At 43.7% G+C, this 17,089-nt stretch overlaps 2 protein-coding genes across 2 annotated transcripts in view; both read right to left on the reverse strand.

Annotated features, from left to right (window-relative positions):
- Positions 1-613: 613 nt before the first annotated feature.
- On the reverse strand, positions 614-7,827 carry LOC146352487 (procathepsin L-like). Its single transcript, XM_084834144.1, has 8 exons — positions 7,719-7,827; positions 6,660-6,795; positions 5,960-6,082; positions 5,726-5,881; positions 4,918-5,142; positions 3,022-3,187; positions 2,222-2,339; positions 614-1,133 (listed from the first exon to the last, which is right to left on the reverse strand). The coding sequence occupies exons 2-8, from the start codon at positions 6,783-6,785 to the stop codon at positions 1,034-1,036; spliced, it is 1,014 nt and encodes a 337-aa protein (XP_084690270.1). The 5' UTR covers positions 6,786-6,795; positions 7,719-7,827; the 3' UTR covers positions 614-1,033.
- Positions 7,828-13,771: 5,944 nt separating this feature from the next.
- The window catches only part of LOC146352488 (uncharacterized), a 28,858-nt gene continuing 25,540 nt past the window's right edge, over positions 13,772-17,089 (reverse strand). Inside the window, exons 4-5 of the mRNA XM_084834150.1 lie at positions 14,782-14,889; positions 13,772-14,248 (exon numbers count right to left, since the gene is read on the reverse strand). Of these exons, the coding sequence (XP_084690276.1) occupies positions 14,840-14,889 (50 nt within the window). The 3' untranslated portion in view covers positions 13,772-14,248; positions 14,782-14,839. The remainder of the gene's footprint in view (positions 14,249-14,781; positions 14,890-17,089) is intronic.

The raw sequence follows: 17,089 nt of genomic DNA on the forward strand, positions 1-17,089 counted from the left end.
AGATCACCGCAGACGGTGACTGTAACCATGAAATTAAAAGATGCTTGCTCCTTGGGAGGAAAGCTATGGCAAACCTAGACAGCATAGTAAGAAGCAGAGACATCACCTTGCCGACAAAGGTCCGTCTAATCAAAGCTATGGTTTTCCCAGTAGTAATGTATGGCTGTGAGAGCTGGACTATAAGGAAGGCTGAGGGCCGAAGAATTGATGCTTTCAAACTGTGGTGCTGGAGAAGACTCTTACGAGTCCCCTGGACTGCAAGGAGTCAGATCAGTCCATCCTAAAGGAAATCAACCCTGACTGCTCATTGGAAGGTCAGATACTGAAACTGAAGCTCAAATATTTTGGCCACCTAATGCAAAGAGAAAACTCACTGGAAAAGACCCTGATGCTGGGAAAGACTGAAGGCCAAAGGAGAAGGGGACGGCAGAGGATGGGATGGCTAGACAGCATCTCTGATGCAATGAATATGAACTTGAGCGTGCTCCAGGAGAGAGCGGAGGACAGGAAGGTCTGGCGTGCTATGTTCCATGGGGTCATGAAGAGTTGGACACGCCCGACTTAACGACTGAACAACAACAACATGTACAAATAACACAGATACAGCGCATCTGGATCATGTTGAAATGTTTATTTGGAAAGCTCTAACTTTGTGCAAGTTGCTGTTTTTAATAGTAATAATAATAATAGATTCTATGATTTAGCCACACTCTAAGCTACCAACATTACAAGCCTGTGTACATCAGCATCATTTACATTTGAGTTGAAAAATAGATATTTTTTTTATCACCATCATGTAAAGATTAGAGGTTCAGTATTAAAAAAATAATTATAGATCTTGGAAGAAACAGATAAAACACACGTATTTGTCATGTGTAAGACAGTTTAAAGTCCTTTCTGGTGCAAGAATACTTTGGAGGCCTCAGGAGGGGTCTGGTGAGAACCCAGAGGCTGGAGAGCTTATTTCAGTGGTTCATCTTTTCTCAAGTGTAAGACTACTGCTGTGGTTCCAGCAACTCCTTTTTTTCCAGAATTATACTAGAGGATAGTGAGGAGACGTGGCTATTCCACAGTTGTTATCTCTGTCTTTAGCCATCAAGAAATAGCCTTTGTCACCCCACTTGTCGCTCCAGCTGAAAGGATAAAAACGACAACATTAGGACTTAGATATGGAGAAAGTATGTTCAGACTGTCATCTGTCTCGGTCTCTCTCTCTCATACACGAACATCTGAAGACATACAGATTTAAGCACCACTCCTGTCCTTTTTGTAGAGAAGTTCTGGGACTGCAGAGCTGCCACTGGCCAAGTGAGTTAAGGTGACTGGGGGGTGCCTCCATTCATCACTGAACAGCTACTGCAATGCTGGGTTTTCTCTTCCTACCCCATTCCTTATAATTTCTACTAGATTACAAGCCCGTGGGCAAGGAGTGATTTTTTTTTTTTTAAGATCTGTACAAGGCTTAGAAAATTTTCGGCATTTGTTTTATTGTTGTAACAATGCTGTTCCTGTGGGCTGAGTCCATCTGCAGCTACATCTGCCCCCCTATCAGTTATCACCCCCTAGTGCTCCTTACCACATCAATGTATTCTTTATTATACCTTTTGATTTTTGATTTTAGCTGGAAGCTACTTTAGGAGCTAATTTTGGCTAGAATGTAATCTCTGAGCCATAAGATTTAAAGGAGTGCACAAGTCGGGCTAGTTATGACCACTTGTTTGTGGAGTGGTTTGTTGAGTTTGTTGAGGAGCAGCATTATCCTGGGCAAGACTGCACAAAATGGCCCACATCATAGCTGTGGAAAAATCCAGCCTTTTGCAACCTGGTGTCCTCCAGTTGGGTTGGACTGCAACTCCCATCATCCCCAGCCAGTATGGCCTATGGCTGGTCACGACTGTCAAACAAGAGCTCATGTCTAGCTACTCCACCTCATGTGATTTGTGGATACGAACATACCATTTTGTCCAAAGTGTGTTCTACCAGCTGCGCAAAAGAATAATTAACGCACAGAAAAGGCTACCCTGACATTTCTATCTTTTATACATTGAGATTCAAATGCAAATGCAATTGTACAAATGAACTGTACAATTTCAGGACTTGGGTGGGAAAATTTCAGGGATGCGGATGGATGTTCAGATAGATAATTTGAATGTCTGTCTGCACCCCTGAAATTCCTGCCTACAGGAATGCCAGGGGACAAGGTGTGTGACTTTCAACAAACCTGTTTTTTACAATCCAGTACTTCTTGCCATCTTCTTCTACACCCTCAAAGCCATAACCAACAATGAGAACAGCATGATTCGGCTGGTAACTTCTACATTCTGGTTCATAATAAATACCTAGAAACAGAAAAGATAGTCAGTTTCCAAATCAAGCAATTTCCCATTTTTCTTGGTCCAAAGAATCTAGTCTTATATCCAATGTGAGTAGTCATAGGAAGCTGTCTAACATAGAGTCCATGCATGTAGCTCAGTGCTGGCTGTGCTGACAGTAGCTGCTCTCTGGGGCTGGACATAATTCTTTTCCTCTAGGTGACAGCCCTCCCCAACTTGTTGATGTGTGTCATAAAGGAAAAGTTGGCACTACTTAGTTTGCCCAGTGTAAGAAATGAACACAGGATTCTACAAAATTCCCTCATCAGTTTGCAATGGGCAAAAGGCTCAAATTCTCCATGAATTGCAGAGAATACAGTGGAAGGGAGAGATCTGTCTTTATGCTGGCTTGGTAGGAGGCAGAAGCAGCAACAGGATACAGTACAGACCCTACTTCAAATATGACTATTTGTAGTCCTTTACACCAGTTTCTTTGTATGGAAATACGAACTGCACAGTACCATTTTCCAGCCTTACTCAATCTGGTGACCTCCATAGGTATTTGGACTACAGCTTCCATCATCCCCAGCCAATGTGGAAATGATTGGAGCTGTGATCCAATACACCTGGAGGGCACAAGGTAGGAGAACATGGCCTTATTCAGTGGAGTCCATAAAAAGTGTTTTCATATGTTTGGACAATTCCTCACCTGACTCATAGAACTGGAAGGAGGCGTGAACTGCATCAACAGCCGCAGAGATGGGCCCTACTGTAGCCACAGCCTTCATGAGGGCCTTCTCATGCCCTGATGGGATGTCCACAAAGCCCGTGACATTAGCAGAGTTGAATTCAGGCTTGTATGAGCATGGTTGTTCCTTAAAAGGCAGACAACTTGTCGGTTATGAATCAAGCTTCAAAATTCAGGAAGTCAATTAGCTAGTCCATGTAAAATCAATATTCCAGTTTTAACAAACTACAAATACACATGAACGACAGGGAACACCCTTCTGAGCTACTGACACTTGCGAATGTGTCTCTCCATCCCCTTCCTCTGGCCCCCAAAGATTCTGTGTGTGTGTGTGTGTGTGTGTGTGTGTATGTATGTGTAAAAAGCAAAGATTTCAAAGCAATCACAAGGGTTTCAATTTGTGAAAGAAAGGGGGGAGGAATCTTCCACCTATAGAGGCAGGGATATAGTGGACCAGCTTATCCTCCTCTTAAACAAAACTTCCAATTGGTTATTTGTTTACTCAGTTTCTGTGTCACCCAGTAACTGTCATCCTCTGGGTGACACACAACATTATACAGTTTGAAGTCAAAGATACAATTAATAGCAGCACAGTTATAAAGGCGGAGTCAAGCTGAAAAAAAAGGTATGGAAGGCTGAAATATGCTACGAGGTTCACACACACATCACTGCCACACGCTACTGCCATCAGGCCTCACCATCTCCCTCCCAGTCATCTTTACACCACATATGGTGTAAAGCAGAAGCAAAATGTAGTGAAAGGGCTGCGGGAGATACGTTGACGGAATTCTCATTTGGAGAAAGCACTGCTGTAGCCTCGATTATTAAACAGCAGCAGTTGTGAATGGCAGAGGGAGCTCCTGCATTAACTATACTGTTATTTTGCTCATATGCATACTTATGGCCACATATAATAATCCCAAGACTCCAGCTTCCTGAAGCAACACAATATACAGAATGTTGTTAAAAATCTAATTTTTTACTACCAAGTGGTAAATGTGTTTTAACACTGAAATTCATATTAAGTGACTATTACTAAGTGTATTTAATAACAGCAATGCAAGCACATTTAAGGTATTGCATTACTTTTTGGCTTGCCAGTGATATTAGAGACAGCTGAAAAAAATATGACAGCCTTTCCCAATAAAGTATCCAGATTTTTTTGGACTACAGCTTCCAACATTCCTGACCATTTGACATGTTGATTGGAGCTTGTGAGAGTTGAAATCCCAAACATCTGGAGGCCACCAGGTTTGGGAAGACAGCTATAAACAGACTGTCTCATTAAAAGATTGTGGGAATGACACAATTTCAGCAATGTCTCGAACCACGAAAACTCTACAGCTGTACACAAATTTGGAGAATGAGCAGCTGTTAATAGGAGTTTAGAAAGACCAGATGAAGTCCTTGGAGATAGTTGATCTTATCCCCATTAATCCGCAATGCTTCATGGATTTGTCAGCAAGAAACAACCTGGAGTTATTAGTTTTAGTAGCCAAATGCACTTTTCTATGCACTGTGCAAGTAAAGCTTTAAGTTATGTAGCAAATACAATCCAGTTATTCATTACTGATCTTCAAGCCTTTCAAACTCATCCAAGCCAACAGCAAAAGACGAAGAAGCTGTTAGTCCTCACTTTCAGTCTGTTGCACTGCCAAGAACTCATTATGCTAGCAGCAGAATATCCCCTCATCCAAAGAAAACCCCTATGGATTTAATACACTTCTTAGAACTGCTTCTGGAATTAGCTCCCTGATGTATCTGCTGATCTGGTACATCAATCAAATGAACTAGCAGATAAGGTATATTTGCAGAGAACAAATATAGAAGAAACAGCTAGTCAAGAAACCATTTTACCTTTGCAACGTATGGGTAGGATTCCTCTGAATCAATGCCACCATTGTCCTTTATATACCGGAAAGCCGGGTCTACGAGGCCCCCATTACAGCCCCGGTTTCCTTCAGGCCAAGAGCAGTCCACGAGGTTCTGTTCACTCAAAGAGACCAGCTTGCCAGTTTTGCGGAAGTGCTGTCCTTCAAGGGACCCAGTTGTACTGAAGGCCCAGCAAGAGCCACATTGACCCTGAGTTCAAATAGGGGAAAATGCATTTATTCAAAGCCAGGCTTCGCTGTGGTGGCGTAGATTCCTCCAATGGCTTTGGTTCAGCAATGGAAGAAAATGCTATCATCCTATTGTGTCGGCCTCCCTATGAGATCTGTATGCTGCCTTCTTGTCTCTTTCTCCTTCAAATTCAGATGCCTGCTCTGCCTTCCCATAAGATGTTTTCTTCTGCTGACTGATCTTCCCTGAATTTAGTAGTTAGATCTTTTCCTCCTGCATCCTTGTAAGCCCTCTGGATCTTCTCTTTTCCCTACACCTTTGATCCATTTTAACTTTTGACTCCCTAGACAGAGGCTAGAATCATTTAGCTTTGGTGGCAACAGAACTGCAAAAGAGCAATGCCTGCAAGTTTGCTGGCAATCTTAGTAATCACAGCACTCTCCCTGTTCTCCACTTCCTGCCATGAGTGGAGCCAGCAGCCAGGAAGGCAAGGCTGAACTAATAGGATTCCTGAACTGAACTGTTTGTTCTGGTTCTAACATCAGAAGATTATCTGCAATTGAATACAGCAGTGACTTATGAAATCCAAACACCAGACACATACCTGATCCTTCACAGGAGTTACATATCCCTTCTCCCGCCAGTCAACAGATTTTGGAGCCTCCAAGGAGTTTGGCTCAAGGAACTGTGATCCTGTATATTTCCTTTCTGTTTTGGTGTATTTGAAGCCATTCATCACTTGCCTAAACTCTTCAGTAGTCTGAAGAAAGAGGAAATAAGTCAGTGCGACATCCAAGTAATTACTCAGAAGCAGCCTTGCAGTTTTGCTTATACCTACCATATCTCCAAATTGATTCATTCCTAGTCTGTAGCTGTGTTTGCCCAGGCTGTGGTCCAGGTTGTGCAATTCAATCATCTTCAAGTTCTTTTCCCAGGTCATTCTCCTCCAACCCTCTTCCTTCTACAAGGAGAAGGAAAAAACTGACACATGCAGAATACAGCCTCCAATATCCTCTCGCAGCTGAAGACATGAGCTCGCGCTAAATCAAACCCTACAATAACTATGGTTTAGAGCACAAAACAATTGTTTGAGCTTCCTCAGGTACATGCAAAACATAGTTTACAGCTGCTTCTCTATTTCTATTTTCTTATCTTTAGTACAGTAAAAAATGGAAAAAGTTATTTGAATACAAAAAATAAGCATATTGGTGAAATGGAAAGAGCTGTGTCAAATCACTTTTGTATCATCAAAATGGTAATCACGCAGAGCCACTACAAGGCTCTATTCCAGAAGCTCACTGATCAGAACATTGCTGTCTGTTTTGCAGGGAGATGTTTTCTTGAAAGCATTACCCATTAGGATGCCGTGTGTGTGTATACACACACATGTGCATGCATGCCCCCCCCCCCCCGGCACAGAGCTACAGCAGACCACCCAGTGTGGCCCTGTTGATGAAAAATTCACAAGCATTTTGCTACCACACCATTTTGAAATGCATTTCACCTCCGCACAGCAAACCAGATGCAGGGCTCCTCACCTCATGGTACTCCTTGCTGTGCCATGTTTTCCACAGTTGCCAGTGGTCATGCAAAGCAGGGTCTAGCCCTGGAGTGGCAAGGCATGCCTCCAAACTTAAGGCCAATATGCAGAGATAAAACTTCATGATGGGTTCTCTAAAAATGTGAGAAAAATATTTGATTAGACAGGGAATAGCTCCTCTCCTCACAGTGAGGTAGGAATTGAGAGAAACAATTCAATCCCCACTGAGGAGACCATGCAAATTGAAAGAAATGAAGGACTTGTCTGCATTAATTGAAAGGAGAATAAGGGTGCAATCCTATGGCCGCTAGTCAGTGGCTAGACAGCCATAGGATAGGTCAGTTCCTGGGAACCGATCTTGGAGCCCGTGCTCTGATGTTGGTTCCCAGAGAACTGATCCCCACCCACTCCTGCGCCCCCTCGTAGGCAGCGCAGATTGTCCCTGTGCTCTGCGCTCGTAAGGGCAGCGTGGAGCAGCAAAAACGGGGCCTTCTCGGGGGCGGAACGGGAAGGTTGGAAATGCTGGTACAACACATCCTATGTGTCGTCCGGCCACCACTTCCCATGCCCCGAGGTCCTGAGGCTAGACAGCCAAAATCAGCTGTCTAGCGTGAAAGCAGGGTGGGGGGCGCAGGGAGGAGATCTGCTCCTCACCACTCATCCTGCCCTGGATAGGCAGTCACCCCCAGGTTCGGAGGCGACTGTTGATCCAGATAGGATTGCTCCCTCTGCTATTGTTTGAAAAGGTTGGTACAAACATAGGTTTGTTTGTGGTTGAAGAGCAGCTATTCCCCTTCCTTCTCCCATGTTCGATGATGCCAAAGGCATTGCTTGAGAGAAGCTAACTGGCAGGGAGGTGAGGTGTCCCAAAGAGGAGTTTCTGGCATGCCAAGAAAGCCACATTTTTTATGCAAAGGAGCAGCTCCAACCTCATTAGGATCTGGGGAAAAGCAAGAGGCAAAACCCTCAACCATTGCCTTCAAACCCAGGAGACCTCTCAAACCTCTCTCAGATGAGCTAGCAGTCCCTCACCCACTGGACTGGCTTCCATACTTACCTCCCTGGGAGTGAAAGAAGCAGTCATTCTTGGTTTCCTTCCTCTTCTCTCCTGAATCCCTCTGCCTTGTTTCCCAGCTGGCAGGTTTGCTTTAAATCTCCCCAGCCTCTGCTTTTTTCTTTTTTTTTTGCTGGAAGGCGGAGCTAGGGCTAATCCTGTGAAGGTGCGTGACCTCCGATCCCTTGATGCCTGGACCTGACTGTGGAGGGTAGGAGATGGATGACATTTTGCTTGTGGTGGGGCAGCCCAGGGCAAGGATGCAAGCTCTGCCTTGGCTGGGACTTCTCGGAGTAAGCCATTAAAAAACACACACACACATTGGGGTGGGAAATCGTGTGTTTCAATTATCCAGGTGAATTATACCATGAAGCCATGATGACTGGGGCTAATGAAAGTTGCAGGCTAACCACCATGTGGAGGGCCACAGGTTCCCCACCCCTGCTTAGAGAATGACTCCTTGCTTTCATCCAAACTCAAATGTTCAGAAGTGCAAGCGATTGTCTCTTAGAAAAGCTACACCACAAAAAATATGTACTGGCTTATATCTTGTTTCCTGCCTTCTGATTTGTGCAGGCCGATTCAATACTATTTTTACTTGGGAAGTCCCATTATGACAACGGGACTTACTGCTGCTGTGAATATGTAGGATTGTAGCCTTACATTACACACCACATTCTAATGTTGCTGTCGGTGACTTCCTTCACAAGCAAATGAGGAAATTTAATTTTTTCCAACCCCAAATGAAAATGAATATTATTATTATGGAGGTTACAACAATGAAACGGGCTGGCCCAAGGTATTTTGCTGCAAGCAAAAGACAAGATGGTGCCCTGCCTGATCTCATGGACACAAGCTGATTGGTTTGGCAATTGAATCTTATTTCGACACTGGTGAGTGTCTTTCATTACACCTATGGCCTTGCTTAGGGGATGCAGAGCTGGCCAGGTGGCACTCACAGCTCTGTTCTTCAACATCTTGCCCCCACACCATGCCCCCCAGCACCTGTCACCTCATGTGGCCACCTCACACTGCTTAATGGAAGGGTTTTAGCTCTTACGTGAAGCTGCCTTATCTAGAAGGTGTTTCCAGATGAGGCTTTGTCAGTGAAATTGCCTTGCGTCTTTCATGGAACTTAAGGGTGGGGAACTGCATCTGTGGCTCTCCAGATCTTGTTGAACTGCAGGTCCCATGATCCTTCAGTCATTATCCACCTACCTTAAGTTCTGCCAATGCTGGAACAATGCGTTGTAAAAAAAAAATAAAAATCACACATTTTGAGAAGTGATGTGAGGATTTCAGCTTATCTTTTAGATGATTGAATTTTCTGTTTGTCAACTAAGCTGGAGAGATTAAACCCACATTTTCCTAAATAAACGTTAAAGAATACCATGATCACTTGATAGGTAATCTGAATGCTTTAGTGACTGATAATATTTAGATCTTGGAAGACTATAATGCTTGTTGCATTCTGGGCTGATAACCACAGATCCTCTGAAAAGGATTTTTTTTGGTGTAAGTTTCCATAGGAGTTTTTACCTATATTGTCTGGTAAGGAGGATTGTTTCTTGTTAGTTTGGCAAAATGACTGTTAGCTAACCAGGCATATGGGCATGTTCATCAACTTCACCAGCTAAACTGAGCCCACGTTCTGGGTAGTCAGCTGCACTGAACGAAATTGGAATCTACTTCCAAATAAGCATGCATAAGATTGGACTAAGTGGCTGTAAGCTCTATCAAGCTAACTGGGACTTACTTCCAAGTAAATATGCAGAGGATCCAACTGGGACTTGTTTATGAGTAAACTTGTATCAAGCAGTTAAAGTCATGTTGACTGTTCTACAGAAACATGTTGTTAAGTATGTACTTTGTCACATGTTAATTGTAAAGGGAGCATAACATGGCAAAAAGGCAGGTCCGACTCTCATTGTTTTACAATTACCAGAGCATGATGGCCTTGAAGGGTGTTGGGTTCATGTGAGCAGGCCACGTGCCATCAACGTAAGGCCAGACGTCTAAGGCTAAGTTGTATCTGATGTTGGGGATTTATGAACAGGAGCTCCCACTTTCAAAACAAAAAGGTGAATCAGGGCCACGGCCTAGAGCTAACCCTCCCCCGGGACTGTCCCCCCAATCCAAATTCCACCCCTGGTGATTCGTTTTAAATTAAAAGCTACCAAATCCTACAGAAATTTGTTTATAATCTTCCACATTATGTCTAGTTTGGCCACCCCTTGTTTATGACATGCACACCAAAGAGGAATGGAATATAGGCCAACCTATGAGGTGAAGGAAGAAGACCCCAATTATTTATTTACAGGAACCTGCTCTGTAACCGCAAATTCTTCAAGTTTTGCACCAAACACTCCAAACTGATAGCACAAGAAGCTGCTAAGCAACCATTTCCTAAGACGAAGACAATGCCATTTATTTCATTTCATTTCATTTCATTTCTATACCACCCAATAGCTGAAGCTCTCTGGGCAGTTCACAAAAATTTAAACTAAATGGCACACAATAAAATACATAGAACTTTAAAACCACAATATAACAATACAACCACAATAAAACCTAGCAGCAGTGCAGGAATTTAAAATACAGATTTAAAACAGCAAAGCTAAAAGTCTAGAAAGCTAAAATGCCAAAATGCCTGGGAAAATAAAAAGGTCTTCACCTGACGCCAAAAGGAATACAATGTAGGTGCCAGGCGAACCTCACTAGGGAGCTCATTCCACAGCTGGGGTGCCACAGCAGAAAAAGCCCTCCTCCTCCTAGTAGTCACCCGTCTCACTGCCTTTGGCAGGGGCTCACAGAGAAGGGTCACTGAGGATGATCTTAAGGTCTGGGCAGGCACATATGGGAGGAGGCGATCCTTCAGATAACCTGGCCCCAAGCCATTAAGGGCTTTAAATGTTAATACCAGCACTTTGAATTGGGCCTGGAAATGGACTGGCAGCCTGTGCAGCTGAAAAAGTAGTGGCATAATATGAGCTCGCTGGCCAGTCCCTGTTAACAATCTTGCTGCCCTATTTTGGACCAGCTGAAGTTTCTGGACTGTTTTCAAAGGCAGCCCCACATATAACACATTGTAGTAATCCAGAGAAGTTATCAGAGCATGGGTAACTGTAGCTAGGCTACGTCTGTCCAGATAAGGGCGTAGTTGGTATACCAGCCTAAGCTGATAAAAAGTGCTCTGTGCCACTGAGTTCACCTGTGCCTCAAGTGACAGTTCTGGGTCCAAGAGCACCCCCAAACTACGAACGTGATCCTTTAGGGGGAGTGCAACCCCCTCCAGAACAGGTTGAATATCACCTAGCCGGGCAGACGAACCACCCACTAATAGTACCTCCAACTTGTCTGGATTGAGTTTCAGTTTATTGGCCCTCATCCAGTCCATTATCGTGTCCAGGCACTGATTCAGAACAGCCGTTGGAGGGCCTATAACAACATGGCGGAAGACTGGGGTTAAGAAGACTCCTGAGCAGATAAGTTTGTGTTTGAATTTTGACTAACTCACATTGGATTCACCTGAGGGCATTTCCCTAGTGACAAGTCATTATGCTTTAGCCTCAGTGCCTTACATGCAAAATGGCAACTCTGTAAATGAGAAAAAAGATGAATATGTACTGTGCACATTAAAACAGATGATGATTTCACAGATGCTGAAAATGAATAGTGCAGTCAACTAAAGAAAGGCGGCAACCAGGACGGGCAGTGCAACTTCTGACTAGTGGTGGACGAAAGTCACTTACCTGTCGTCGAAGCTTGTTCGCGGTGGGGGGGAGGCGCTTCGCTGCTCCCCCTGTGAAGTTCAGGCCGGGGGGGGGAGGCTTCCTGCCTCGCCCAGCCGAAATTCAGGCCGGGGAGGAGGCTTCCCGCCTCGCCCGGCCGCGAACTCCAAGGTTTTTTTTTTTAAAAAAAACGCCCCCATGATAGGCTACGTGATGATTAACGTAGCCTATCACGGCTAGATCTGCAAAGTCAGCCGTGATAGGCTACGTAAATCGTCACGTAGCCTATCACGGGTGACTTAAAAATAAAAAAAAAGCGCGTACGCTAATGGCGGCCCCCATAGGGAGCCGCCATTCGCGTTCCTTATTTGGTCGCTGTAGTCTACATAAATCTTTACATAGACTACGGCGAAAATAAGGGCAATGCAAATAGCTGACTTTGCAGATCTAGCCGTGATAGGCTACGTTAATCGTCACGTAGCCTATCACGGGGGCGTTTTTGTTTTGTTTTATTGCAATGGCGGCGGCGGCAGCCAGTCGAAAGACCGGCTGCCGCTCCCTCCCCGCACGAACACCCGCCGAACCCGCCGCCGGGAGGGACATTCAGCAAAGGTAAGTCCTGTCCCGGGGGGGGGGGGGTGCGGTGCGGAGAATTTCTCCCCGAAACTTGTTCGGGGGGCCGAACACGTTGGCGCTCGGCCCCCCGAAGTTTCAGGGAGAAATTCTCCGCCATCCTTACTTCTGACAAAAGAACAACAGGCAGATAAAAATCTGCCCTCTTTCCTACATTGCCAATGAAAGTCTTTGGCCTTCTCATGTTGCAGAATGTAGCAGAACAAACTGCGGAGATCACAGGACCTGCTGTTTGCTCCCTTTCCTGGTGCGAGTGCAGGGTGGTGGTGGTGGTGAGGTTTCCCGACCTCTGCAATGATACGAGTCTTTGAAACCTATTGTACAATCTCCAACTGTATATTTCATGTACAACTTCTGACTGCATGGCTGTTTGAAACCTACAGCTTTATACACTTTTTTCTACAGGCTGTCTTTACATCTGTGAAGAGGCAGAATGGGGGAAAACTAACCTGGGAGGTTCCTTGATTGGTTTATGTTAGCATTGTTGTAAGTGCACTTTCACAAGATACTGTTTTTCATGTGATTTTCCCCTCAAGTACTAGTGCAAACAGAACATGTCATCTTTGCACTAAAAGCAATGTGTGCTATTGGGGGAAAATATGTAAAATTATGTTTTTCCATCTCAAAAGAAACAAGGTGACTGCTTCATTCTGCCTAATGGTAGGACTGGCCCTACGAGACCTTTGTGCTCTGGAACTGGAAAATAACTATCCCTATTTTTGCCTCTTGGAAATGCCTTGTTAAAGTTTGGTTAATAGTCCAAGATGCTAGTATGGTGGCCAGATATGAAAGAGGACAGGGTTCCTGCACTTTAATACCTGTGTAACTTGTCATGCAAGTTAAGTGGGCTGAAATCCACTCTTTAAAAAAACAACTATTAAAGTTGCAGGAGCCCTGCCCTTTTTTGCATCTGGCAAGCATGGCTGTCATTCTTCAGGGGCTCCAGAAGTTAAATCCCAGAGTAAGTGTTAATCTCTGTTAAATTATCATATTTACTAAAAACCAACAAAAGGCTGCAATCCTAGACCCACTTCCCTGGGAGTAAGCCCCACTGAAATCAATGGGGTTTATTTCTGAGTAGGCATGTATAGGATTGCACTGTAATTTCTTTGTGTGGAAGATCTTCAGGACCTGCATAGCTGCTGAAACTGTGATTCTCTTTGGACGCCACTAATGAATTCAGTTTCCTTTTGGTCAAGTTTTGAAGGTAAAAATGTGCCTCAAAAAAGTAGGTGAATTTTAAGTGGCACCAGAAGTGCTTTCTAGTGTGGAATTCATCACTTGTGAACAGGATTAATATGGGATAGAAAGTGGAAGACAAAATCACATGTGAGTGTTGCTTTTACATTTGCATGATCAGGAAATGCAAAAACAGATTTAAATGCAATTTGTTCAAATGGCCTAGAGGAAAGCTATTTAGAAATTCAATTGTTTTTAAAAGATGCCTTATCTTGGAAGAGTTGTCCTTGGAATGAGAGGCAACCTTCCAACCTGTCTGTAAAACTTCCTTCTTCTGCATATCAATAACTGTTCTGGTCACAAGTTCTGACAGACAAGCAAAACAGCAGAGTGATGTAATGAAGTGCTTGTCTTGAGAGGTGAGGGGTGAGGAGGGAGTATTGTAGAGTTTGCCTTAAATGTAGACTGCCTTAAAAAAACAAGAAGAAGGAGTTTGAGTATCCATTCCATTTAGATTAAATCAATTTATTTTTAACTGATCTCATTTGCGGCTGACTACCAATCCATGCTTTGTTGTTGTTGTTCAGTCGTGTCCGACTCGTCGTGACCCCATGGACCATAGCACGCCAGGCCTTCCTGTCCTGCGCTGTCTCCCGGAGCGTGCTCAAGTCCATATTCATTGCATCGGTGATGCTATCTAGCCATCTCATCCTCTGCCATCCCCTTCTCCTTTTGCCTTCAATCTTTCCCAGCATCAGGGTCTTTTCCAGTGACTTTTCTCTTCGCATTAGGTGGCCAAAATATTTGAGCTTCAGTTTCAGTATCGGTCCTTCCAATGAGCAGTCAGGGTTGATTTCCTTTAGGATTGACTGATTTGACTCTTTGCAGTCCAGGGGACTCGTAAGAGTCTTCTCCAGCAACACAGTTCGAAAGCATCAATTCTTCGGCGCTCAGCCTTCCTTATAGTCCAGCTCTCACAGCCATACGTTACTACTGGGAAAACCATAGCTTTGATTACCCAATCCATGCTGGTGGGAGTCAAATCAGTAAATTGCTGGCATGGTTCCTACTTCCAGTTTAACTAATTGTACAATCCTATACAGGTCTACCCAGAAGCACAGCCCATACTCTTAGGTAAGTCTACATAGGATCATAGCCTTAACCAATGTAATAAGTTATACTAATTTCACTTTAATGTTATAGAATTTTCATAAATGGTTTGATCTTCTTGGACCATTTCTTGGACTTGTCATTGGCTGTGTTTGAGCATCACAGTAAACCATGGTTTATGATAATGGGAATGAATCCCACAAGCCTTGCTCTCGCACTGCTGCTTTGCCTTGCCTTCCCTGCCTTTCTCTGGCATGGCCAAGAGTAGGAGTTCCGAAGTCTTCACTTCCATTTTTGATTAAACACAGCTTGTCATGTCATCTGAACATAACAAACTCTGGTCAGTGGTGCTGTTAGGGCTGGGTTACCAAATGACAGCACAGCGACACTTTATCTCCCTTTTTAAAACCCACCTGATTACAGAAGAGGTCAGGCACACTGTGGAGGAAAGCTCCAGTTGCACCCACAATCTCATTTTCCCAGGATGCTTCTGGGCCCATGTACAGTGTTGCTCATACTTTCTGAAAAAAGTAAATAAATAAATAAAAAGTAAATAAATAAAAAAGTAAATAAAGTGCCACCACCTGGCCAGGGGCAGGGGAGAGTGAATGCGGGGTGAACAAGTGATGAAGGACAGCAAGTGACTAGGTAAAAGGAAAGAAATGGGTCCCACTTTTATCTTCTTAAAAACATTTTTACAGAGATTGCTGGGCTGCTGAGTGAGCTGGGAGACCTCTGTAAAAAATCTGTTAAAAAAAGTTGTGTGGGGGGGCAACCCAATCCTTTCCTGATACCTGGTAAGTGGTGGTGGTGAAGTGAGTGGTCAGAGTTAAGACTAACTACAGTTTAGGATTGAGATGTATCACTGAACTGTGGCTAAACAAAATCGGAATGAGACCGAGGCCCACTGTGACTTGTTCCTGTCATGATAAACCATAGTTTATTGTGGCATCCACCTGCAGTCTGAACTTTGTTGACAGCAATAGATTCTTTCAGGATTGGAAAAGCTGAGAATATATATCTTTTGAAAACAATTTACTCAAGGAGGAATTCTTTTCAAAAGCTAAATGTGCAAACACTGCACTATAAACACTGGCCTTTGGATTGTTGGTACCTTTATATTTAAACATGCATAAGTTTTTACTAAATGTTTTTCCCCACTTGCCATTTACCTTGACAATGCTACAGCATTTAAGAGTAGACTTGCCGCTGCCCTCCCTGCTCCCCCTTGCCAGGGCTCCATCCTGTGTGTTTAACGGCAGCATGTCAGGGGGGAAAAAAAACAAAATGTGCAGATGGTCTCCTCATGAAGCTACAGTGATAGGGACAACTTCACCACTTAAGTTTTAATCTCTCACACAGCAGTTAAACACACAGGAACCCAGTGGGGTGGTGGCAGCGGGGAGGACCTTATTAGCAAACCAACAGATTGTACCATAGAAATAACTTGCAACTCATTTGTCACTCATGAGTCTAATAGTAGACTTTGTTAACTACCAACAGTGCGACTGAAGAAATTAAGGAGGAGCGGTCATGGGTGGGGGTCCATATAAAGACAAGGAGCTGTATCCAGTGTTAGTTCTACTTAGAGTAGAGCCATTGAAACAAATGGGACTTAGGTTAGATTAACATTGGATATAATCCAAGATGATTACTTTTCTGGTTCTGTTGTCAAGATTTTGAAATTTTTGCACAGGCTTGAATACTAAGGGTGAAAAAGTGGCCCAGAAGTTTTAAAAAATAAATCAATATACACATAGCAGCGTATGTACTGAATTCAACACTTCAGTTCTGGAGGCTAATCAAAGTGGAATCCTTTCATCAAGGCCTCACTATGAGCATCTCTACACCAGCCTAAAATCCTGCATTTAAAACAGAGCTTTCCTCTTAAATGCGGGATCACGGGGACTCCCTTTTTCACGTGCTTCCTTCCCCCCCTTCTCCCCATATCTGAGTCTTCCATTATTTTTCATTGACCTCGCTCCTCTTCTTGCCACTTTTACTCTTTTCGCAGAGGAAACTGAAGCGGAACACAACGGGGTAATTTGATAGCTCATTATCTGGGATCTATTTGAACATGGAACAAAGGGCATTTAGTGCAGAAGATGCCTTCAGTGATCACGGCGGCTTCATGTAAAGAGCGGCAAACTTCCATGAAGGAGCAATCTCAATTGCAGGATAAAAGCGCAGTGTGAAGGAGCCCTATCTGTAATTGAATTCACCTTGCTTTTGTTCTCCCATTTGTTCTAAAGTCTGCAGACTCAGCCATAATGACATCAGCATGGTTTCAGAACATCTGTTGTATTTTTACACTGAACCCTTAAGATTTTCTTCATGCAAGCATTCTAATTTGTTGGATTAGAATGCTTTTTACTGGTGGCTTGTATTTATGATTATGTATATTATGATCTGTCACCATTTTGTTGTAAGCCTCCATGAGTACCCTTGGGTGTACAAAGGCAGGATAAAAAATATTTAAGTAAATCTGAAAGAAAGCTCTGTGTTACTCAAACAGTTATTTCCAGTATTTCTGTGATTAGCCAGTTTCACAAAAGTTAGTGGCCATTGCTCTATGTTTAAAATTATCTTGGCTGGATCTAGAGAAAATCCTATGGAAGGGCAGAAGATGACTCCACATGATTTTTGGAGATCCTTCCCTTTCCCACTTCAATTCCCCAAACCACAGCTCACCCCAGTCAGCAGGGTCTTGGGGGAGGGGGG

This window comes from Heloderma suspectum, chromosome 2, assembly GCF_057233095.1.
Source record: "Heloderma suspectum isolate Gila_16-S chromosome 2, 16-S_ref, whole genome shotgun sequence".
Taxonomy (NCBI): Eukaryota; Metazoa; Chordata; class Lepidosauria; order Squamata; family Helodermatidae; genus Heloderma; species Heloderma suspectum.